We start from the raw sequence: 9,469 nt of genomic DNA on the forward strand, positions 1-9,469 counted from the left end.
CACACTGTAGCACCCTTGTGCCCCAGCCAGCCCCTCCACAACACACTGGACTAGATTGGAGCAGCCCTTGGAGAAGCCATGCCAGCAGGGGTAGCTTCAGCCTGGCTCAACGTGCTGCAGTCCCCAGTGCATGTTCAAATGGTGTGTCCAGATGCAATAAAGACTGGTTCAACCTGTGCTGGAATGTATTGCTTTGACATGTAGATGTGTCCAATTATTACAAAGAAAGAGCTGTTATTTTCCCTTCCTTCTGCCTTTCAAAATAAAGGTGCATGTTATATCCCAGGGCATGGTGTTTGCAAGAAGATATGATAAGTTCCAAGCTGGTTTCTCTGTACATGAAGGTCATTGTGCGAATAATAGCACCCCCGACCCCTGTCCCCTGCCACTCACGTCATCTCAGATTCTCTCTGCCATGTGTGGGTACCTCTCACCCAGGCAAGGGTTCGAGATGACAGGAAAGCTATAGATAGTAAAGGAATTCAGGGCTTGTCAAGAAAGGCGATTGCAACATGGGTGGAGGTTGGACTGGCTCACAGGGACAAAACCACAGCAGTGCAGGCTTTAGCATGAGCTGCAAAACCCCAATAGAGACATGCCCCAGCTGGTAACCTGTAGCAGCACTACACAATGTTTTTCTAGCTCTAGCTTAAAGCCTTCCTTCACATGTGCTTGTATGAACCCAGGTGTAGAAATGACTGACAGTGAAGTATTGGAGGCACATCAAGATGCTTAAGGTGGCTAGATTTTGTGTTATGAAACTGAAATTAGCTGCGTACATTTAACGATAATGACTACAGAACTAACGATGCAAGATCTTTGTGCTATTTTGACTATTTTTCATCCAGTTTCTTTTAAACTTTATATATAATCCAACAAATTATTATTGCTAAAATCACATGTAATCTAGTGCACATTCCAGGAATTATATCCTTTTACTTTGATCTTAAATGAAATATTATAGCGCAGGCTCCTTAGCATATTAGTGCAGCATCTAGTTTCTCTTTAAATGGAAAAAAATGTGTTGTGCTCTGTATGACTATGCTCTGTGTGGCTGTGCTCCCCACTTTTCCTAAATCCTAGTTCCCCCCATGACCACAGTGCACATTTTCCCCAGTTAAAGAGAAACTAGAAGCTTTACTAATATGCTAGGGGCCAGCGCTACAGTATTCACTCTAAGATCAAAGCAAAAACGCATAAAACTAGTGGGATGTATATTTATTTGCTATATTATATATAAAGGTTAAAAAACACAACAAGCTAGGCAAGAGTCAAAAAATATAGTGTCACTAGTCTTGTAATCACTGTAATTAAATGTGCATCTCATTCAGATTCACAAAACAAAAGCTAGCCTTCTTGCGTGTTTTGGCAGTGCCTCCAATACTTCACTGTCAATTATTTCTACACCTGAGTTCATCTGAACACCCATGAGTGAAGGTTTTTAGCTAGAGATGAAAATATGCTGCAGGTTTTAAGATAAATGGGTAATTAAACAGTTAACTGTGTGGTACCTGTAATGTATAGAGGGGACCACAGGGTCCAAAAGCCTTGCTAAAGTCAAGGTCTATCACATCTATGACTCTCCCCACATCCAGAGCCTGTCACCTTATCATGGAAGGAATCACATTGGTCAAGCATGATTTGCCCTTGGTGAATCCATGCTGGCTACCTGCGATCACCTTGTTATCCTCTTCACACTCCCTACCCTGCTCTCCTAAATATCATCCCATTTACACTTACCTGGCACCAACTGAGATTCAGTTAATTACAATATTTTAGAATTTCCCATCGTTTCACAGTAAATTAGCTACTTGTTGGCGGTAATTAGCATAAGTATCAAATGTGCTCTCAATTCAAGTCTCTCTCCTCCCTCTTCAAACAAATGAATCCTGCAAATACTTGCCCATTACTTTCCTGAAGAATGAATGCCTTGAACCTAAAGCTGGTCTAAATCAATCCCAACCATGCAGGCAGTCCAACAGAAGATATCCCCCATGGAAATCCCTGCCCCTTAACAGTTATCTGCCTATTCCATTGACTCAGTATTTCATGTGGTGGTCCAGCACCCCCTTGTGTCCCTTCAGCTAAAGCACTTTCAGCAGCAGATATCGGGGCATTGAAAATCCCCCCGTGCTACTTCAAATACAGGGATATTGATGTTACCAGGTGAAGGACAGGCCCTTATCAGCCCCTTCTTGCTAGAGTAGACCTACACACACACACAACTCGCCCCTGTCCCCCCCGCCCCCCGCCTGTCCCCCCAGCACTGTTATTTTCACCCCAGATCCGCGATGGCAGGAGATGGTGAAAAAGCTTTCCATAAATCTAGAAGAGATACATTAGTCCAGTTCTGATACACAGAGTGTGGCATTTCCTGGGTCACTCACTCTTGAAGAAAGAGGTCCTCTGATCTTCGAAATGGCTAAAGAGCTGTGAAATAGGGGAAGAAATTGAAGTTGCAGAGAACAAATTTCCCCCTAAGAAAGGTTAGCTTCATCAGTCAGGAGCATTAAGGAGAGAGAAACGTTAGCACCTCACACCTGTGAAGTGAAGAACAATGGCCCATTGATTCCTTCAGTAATAAAGCAAGGTAGAGTTGCACCTTTATAAACTAATTAAATAAGACAAATATGCACAGAGAGCATAAGCTTTCCAAATATATATACAGACAGACAGACAGAGCACAAGCCTCTTTCGATCTTATTTCGTCTAGAACCTGCCGTCTGACTGACTTCAGGCTCTCATGGCTCGGCACCTCTTCCCTTTCTCTGCACCCTTCATGATTTCACAGAAATCAGCACCCACGAAAGCAGGGAATCCCCTGTCTGTCCTCATCCATGGGGAAACAGGGGCAAGAAAAACACCTGGAGCACATTCATCAAGAACAACCTTTACTAAGAGAGACAGAGAAAAATATCACATCCAAAATATATGGAAGGACACATTGTTATCAATCCACTGCCAACAGGTCAGGGCACAGTGCTGGAGCCCTGTCATGCTGGAGGTCTGGAACTTGTAGCCACGAAGGTGTTGTAGGAAGTCCCCATGTTGAAAAGGGTGAAAGGCAGATGCCAAATGCACTCTCTCTCTCTGTGCTGTTCCCAAGGGAAGGACCTGGAGATGATGGAATTGCAGAGTGGGATGGGAAGTATACCACCGTTTCCCAATGCCAACTGTGGGGAGTCTGTGGGTGCCCATTTGTAATGCAGATGGGAAGAGACAACAGTGTCCTAGAAGTAGACCAGGAGGGTGAGCACCTGCCCGAGCCCAGGGAGAAGGTGGATTCCTGGGTGTCCCTCCCAGCAGGCAGGTGGGGACTGGGAGGTGCCAATGGGGCGCCACCTTGGAGGCCTGATGGCGCAAGGGAGGCTTTGTGAGCCTGATGTTGGGGACCTTGTTCCGTGGATCCTGGGACAGCCGGGCCCTCATGGTGAGGCACAGCTTGGAGAAGGTGCGCTGGAGGCCCCTCAGGAAGCGGTGGCCCAAAGGGACCTTTTCTCTGGGCACCGATGGGGTCCTGGTCTGGGGTTTCTTTTCTTTGGTGGCCAGGAGAGAAGTGGCTCCATCCATCTGCTGGGGGAAGTCTACGGTGCTGGTGCTGACACAGACAGTTTGGGGCCGTTCACAGGAAGCTCTCCTCAGCCTCCTGTCCTGCCTCTGGCTCCCTCTCTCCAGGGGCTTCTGGTCCAGATTGGAAGGACGCAAGGGGTCCCCTGGAGATGAGTGCTGAGGCTCTTCAAGGGGTCCCTGGAAGTCGCCAGGGCCCAAAGAGCCACCTGGCTTCCTCTGCTGCTTCTTGCCACACATTTGAAAGACCCCATCCGGGGCTTGGGATGTGCGGAGCCAGACTTTTGTGGCATCGTCCACCCCCTGCTCAGATGTCCCTGCCTTCGCCTGACCCTTCACCCCCTTCCATGTCCCCCGGGAGCCCCCTGTGGGCGGCCCCTCCTGAGCTGGCCCGCTGGGGGCATCTAGCCTGTGGCTCAGGCTCATCTGGTGGGCGCTGACCTGGTCTTGAGCCTGGACATCCACCTGGGTGGAGAAGGCAGCTCGCACAGGGGCCTGGTGGGGGCAAATGGCACTGGCACCCTGGGGGCACTGCTTCTTCAGCGGGTCAGCAACAAACTGGAGCTGCAGGTCATGAGCGCTGGGAGAGGTCAGGATGGAGCCCAGGAGTTGCGCCAGGTCAGGGGGCTCTACATGGTCTGGCCTGGGTCCAGGCCTGGCTGCCCCCACAGGGCACTTCTTGGTCCCTCCCTCCTTCCATGGCCAAGGGCCTGGCCCTGCACCCCATCCCCTCTCCCTGGGGAGCCTTTTGGTGTCTCCAGGGGTGCCGGCTAGGCTTTTTCTTGCCACAGCCCTCGAGCTGCTAGCACGGGTTGCTTTTCCGTGCTGGGGCTGGCTGGAGTCAGGGTGTCTCCCCTGACTGGGTCCCATCCTGCTTTCCCCACCAGGCTTGTGGATTGGCTTGTGGGGCAGCACTGAGGCTGGTCTGTGCCTCCACGCAGGCATGAAGGTCTGGGATAATGGGACATCGGTCCCCAGGGATATCTCTGAGCCTGGGGGCAGCTGGGAGACCAGTTGATCCCGTTCCCAGCTGGTCTCAAGGCTGCTGTGCTGGAGGCCCCTTCCTGCACCATCCATGGAGCTTGTTGAGGCCTTGGGGCTTCTTGCCATGACCTTTGTGATCTTCTGCAGCGGCCCCTGAAGCTCCTTCAGGCTGCAGCGGGCACCAAGCTGCCCAGAGTCTCCTGGCCAGACCGCACGGGCTGGCTTTCCTTCCAGGCCACAGATGTAGTGGAGGTCAGGTGCCTGCCCACCAGCCTGATGCAGCTCTCGGCTCCCAGCTGCCACTGGCTGCGCACTGGGTGCCCCCCTCTGCCCTCTGGGGTGCCAGGCAGGGGGCAGCTGGGTGCCTTTCCTGGGCTGCTCCAGGCTCCACCGCTCCCTTCCTCCATGGCGGCCTCTCACCGGGGTGGGAAGGAGGCATCTGATGCTGGTTGTTGCACCTTCATTGGTGGTGCCCCACGGGTGGGACAAGTCCTTTCCTGTGTCAGTCTCTGCCCCTGGGGGCATTCGGCAAGAGGCCGGGCCCGGCTCTTCAGTCACCTCCTGCGGCTGCTTCCCCATGAGGTGCCGCTCCAACAGCTCCTGAGAAGCACAAACATCCTCAGATGGGTCTGGGACCTTGGTGCTGGCTTCCCCTGGCAACACAGTGGTGTCTGCAGGATCCTGCTTGCCCGCAGGCTCTGGGGCCAGGAGGTGCAGCTTCCCCTGCAGGCTGGTGCACCCCAGTGGTCTGTAGGAGTTCAGGGGGTGGTGGCGGTGCTCTGGGCCCTTCCCTGGCTCAGCCGCGCTGCAAGGCTTCCCCCAAGGATGGGCCTGGGTGGCTGAGGGAGTCTCTTTCAAACACAGATCCATCCCCTGGGACCCATGGGCCAGTGGAGGCTGTGTCTCTGGGCTCCCCTGCTGGAAAGAAGGCTGCAGACTGGTGTCAGCATGGGGCGCGGGCTGGCTCAGGGCAGCCTCAGGGAGGATCATGAGCCTTGGGGCCTGGCAGGGCAAGGGCTTGGGGAGGCAGACACAGGGCTCCTGGGTGTCCAATCCCGGAGGATGTGCGGCCTTATCCTGTGGGTCAGATCCAGGCTCCTCTGTCTTCACGGCCTCTGCCTCCTCCCACTGTGGCGGCTCCTCAGGCAGGGTGGGCAGCGGGTGAAAGACCCGCAGGGCTGTGCGGGAATCCTGAGGGGTACGGGAGATGCTCTTCCAGAGCTGGTGTCTCTCGGCGTACGTGGGACGGGGGCACCGGAGCGGCACTCGGGGGATCAGGTGGGCCAGTGACTTGGCATCCGGGTTGGGGAGGCCCAGCTGGCGCTGCAGGTCCAGGCACCAGATGTGGAAGTCCAGATGTTGGGAAACCACCGGCTCCAGCACTGGCACAGGCATGGGCTGACTCTGACACCCATTTGCCTGTCTTGATAGGGACTTAGGGGGGTGCCAGGCTGGGCTGGGGAGAGCCACGCCATCTTCCTCCAAAAGCACAAACGTCTCCCTTAGGGAGGGCAACAGCAACGGCCCCGTGAAGGCATCCCCCATGGCAGCACGGCTGGGAGGTTGCATGAAGGCAGCGTCAGGGTCCTCCATTTCCTCAGGCTCCTCGGAGATCCAGGATGGTGCAGGACATGTAGGTCTGGGCCTGTGGCAGAGAGGAGATGGGGGCAGAGATGAGATGGGGGGCAAAGCATGTCCCCTCCACCCCACCCCACATGGTCCAGACCCTGGGGGACGTGGGGCAGGGCCGTGTCCTCCCAAAGATTGCAGAAAACATGGCTTCCAGGTCCCCTCTGGGAACAGGCCCCAGGCCCCCTCAGAAATACCCTGCACCTTCCCCACTCAGCTCTTACGGGTTCAGATCTCTCATCAGGTGCCAGGTCACGTGCATGAGCCTCCTCTCCACCAGCTGCAGTGTGCGCTCGAGGTTGAGCCTGTGCCCAGGCATGGGGCAGCTGCAGGACAAAGAGGAGGGCATCTCATATGGCTGCATTGCCCCCTCCCCTCCTCTCTTTCCTGAGCCAGCCCCATCCCTGGCAGAAAGGGGTCTCTCAGGCCCCGGGAGGCTGCAGGGGCATGGGGCAGTGCTTACTGTGTGCACTGGGGTGGCGGTGTCTCCTCCACATGTCCCCAAGCTGCTGTAAGGGAGAGAGGAAGGAGCTGGTGTGGGCCTGGGGAGACTCTGCCCCTCCCCAGCCGGTACCCCCAGCCTGTGAGTGGGGCCCCGGCTGCTCCTCCGTGGCTCCCATGGGCTGGGAGGAGGCAGGGGGCCATGCTCTCTCCTGCCGCTGACCCAGGCCAGGGCCCGAGGCTACTCACCTCCCAGCTTGGCTCTTCCCAGTATCTGCCTCGGCCTCCGATGAATGCTCTGCACACACACAGAGAGCAGCGGGTTAGAGAGCACCTCCCTGGACCCCACAGAGCCGGAGAACTGGTGCCCGCCTGGCAGGTCCCACCATCCCCACGGGGACCCTGAGCAGAGGGACAAGACCCTTTAGCCAGAAGCCTGTGGCTGTCGTCCCAGCAGGAGCATTAGCACAGCCCTGTCACCATCCCCGGCCTCAGTTGCAGCCAACACCCAACACCTCTAAAAACAGTTTTTGTTTTGTTTACTTCAGGGTTTTTTTAAAGAAATGTTTCATGTTCCAAGGCAAATCAGCTGAATCAAGTCTAAATTCATGAGTCAGTCCAAACCATAAGTGGCCTACAACTGGCAAACATCCTCCACCCCCGCCAGGGGCTTCAGATATTTCCAAAGTCTTTTGGTGGACATCCTACCTGGAGGCCCGAGTCCAGAGACTTGGTGTTAAGATGCCCCCAAGTTTCACCTGCCCTCAGTCATACGGCCACAGACACAAGCTAGGGAGGAGCCTCCCATTTCCATAAAGTGGGCTTTAAGCCCCAACACCGAGGCAGGTACTAAACCATGCCAGGGGAACAGTTATCCCAGGGAACGCTCAAGGAAACTGCCTTAATTGACCCAGATCCAGGGTGTTTCCCCTGCCTCTAAAAGAGGGTTAAGAACATCCTGACACATGGAGCAGAAAGGAGAGGAGGAGCCAACCAGCAAAGCCCAGAAGCCTCCTCCCCTCTGTCCCTCCCCCCACACCTACCTGCAAATCCAAAAGCCAAAAGGCTACTTGAGTTCCCAGTATAACCAGGATGAATTCAATGAGAAAATCCATACTAGTAAGTTGCCAGGTTGGTGGAGCAGAAGATATAGCAACCTCCCTCCTCCACCTCTTTCTTGGCAACTGCCCACCTGAGGGACCCTGGGCCCTAGGAGGTAGTCAGGGAGTGACATCATCATGAGGTCAGAATGGGAGGGTCCTTGTGAGCTCATAAGGAGGCAACAGACCCTGCCTGGCTGCACACATGGCACAAACTACTCTGAGGGGAGCAAACCCATGGGGATGTAGCTGCAGAGAGGAAACATAGGCTTTTGATGCTGGGGACCCCTAGCATTTTAGCCAAGCTGCTAGGATGAAACTTCCAGGAGATCCAGGAACTAGTGATCTATTGATGAAACCTGTGAGTCCTGGATCCCAGCAACCAGCTTCTTCCTTTACAGCACCAAGCCATCTCCTCCACACTGAATTAAGAACAGAAGTGCTATATACTGGGTCACACCACAGGTCTGTCTTGCCCAGTCTCTTGTGTCACACCATGGCAGACAGCACATGCTGGAAGGGAGAGTAAACTATGTCTGACCAGGGCTATCCATGGTTTCTCACTTGCAGCCTCCAGCATCTAAGGTCTAGGAAGCCCTGATTCAGAGGCCGTGCCCCTCACTCCTTGAGATGCGGGAACCAGACCTGGGCACAGTCTTCAGTGTGTGGGGGCACCATGGATTTATAAAGGGGAAACCTGAGACTTTGTTTCATTTACAATTCTCTTCTTTAGCCATCGAGCTGGTATTTTTTAGCCAGCTGTCCACAATTACTCCCAGATCTCTTTCCTGTGTGGTACCAGCTCATGTAGAGCCCATAATAGGTAAAGCATGGGTTATTTTTGCCCATTTGCATCACTTTACACTTATCAATGCTGGATTTTTATCTGCCATTTCGTTGCCCAGTCACTCAATCATGCAGGATCCTTCTGTAGTTCCTCGCAGTCCACCTGGGTCTTTCCCACCTGGAATCACTTGGTGTCATCTTGCTACTACCCCCCCCCCCTTTTCCTTCATGTTTCAGCTTGGAAATAGCCAGCTGCTCTCTGAGGCTTCAAAGGAAGGCCCCAAACCAAGAACTAACCACTGCATCAGATGCCAGGTTCTGCCTTTAAGGGGAATAAATATTTCTTTCTGGCCCCTACAGCCCCCAGCAACAACCAGCAGGTACCCTGAGGCACAGGATGAACCCAGGAATTACAACCCCATGACACATGCATACATAACAGTGTGCTCTATGAGCTAATTAAATGCATGGCAGGGAGAAAGAGGAGGAAGGAAGGAAAATTGAGTGGCCAGGGGGTGGCGGGGGGGGGGGAGCTAGGCTGGGTGGAGGGGCTGCCCAGGCTGGGGAGACTCACGGAGATCTGGAAGCCAGAACGTGGCTTAGGTAGATCCACCCTAGAGACCAGTGCTGAAGCACCAAAGTTTGATGCCTAGGGCAAGCCCTGCAGTGACAGCCCGCCCTAGCCCCCTGCACAGGTCAGGGGGGCACCCCCCATGCTTGCCAGGAGTGTACGCAGCGGCAGAAGCCACCCTTTCCCCATCCCCATCTCCCCAGATAAGTCCCTCACGGCTCCGTCCTGCGCCCGCCCCAACTGGGCAGTGCCTCTTGGCGTCCCCTTTGCTTCGGCACCCAGGGCGGTCGCCCCACTTGCCCCCGCCTTGCTACGGCACTGCTGGAGGCCACATCCTTGGAGCATGCCAATGTAATGAGGTGGAGATGCTGAGGCTGTACCGCTGTGCAGC

General features: G+C 54.3%; 1 protein-coding gene across 2 annotated transcripts; it reads right to left on the minus strand.

Annotated features, from left to right (window-relative positions):
• Positions 1-2,874: 2,874 nt before the first annotated feature.
• Positions 2,875-9,168, minus strand: LOC132244131 (uncharacterized). 2 transcript variants are annotated; one of them, XM_059715136.1, is made up of 4 exons: positions 6,871-9,168; positions 6,644-6,689; positions 6,405-6,506; positions 2,875-6,196 (listed from the first exon to the last, which is right to left on the minus strand). In XM_059715136.1, exons 3-4 carry the CDS (start codon positions 6,497-6,499, stop codon positions 2,917-2,919), a joined length of 3,375 nt encoding a protein of 1,124 aa, XP_059571119.1. In that variant the 5' UTR covers positions 6,500-6,506; positions 6,644-6,689; positions 6,871-9,168; the 3' UTR covers positions 2,875-2,916. The 2 variants fall into 2 exon arrangements, with proteins under 2 accessions (XP_059571119.1, XP_059571118.1); XM_059715135.1 differs by having other exon boundaries at positions 6,405-6,689.
• Between the last annotated feature and the right edge of the window lie 301 nt (positions 9,169-9,469).

Source organism: Alligator mississippiensis, chromosome 11, assembly GCF_030867095.1.
Source record: "Alligator mississippiensis isolate rAllMis1 chromosome 11, rAllMis1, whole genome shotgun sequence".
Taxonomy (NCBI): Eukaryota; Metazoa; Chordata; order Crocodylia; family Alligatoridae; genus Alligator; species Alligator mississippiensis.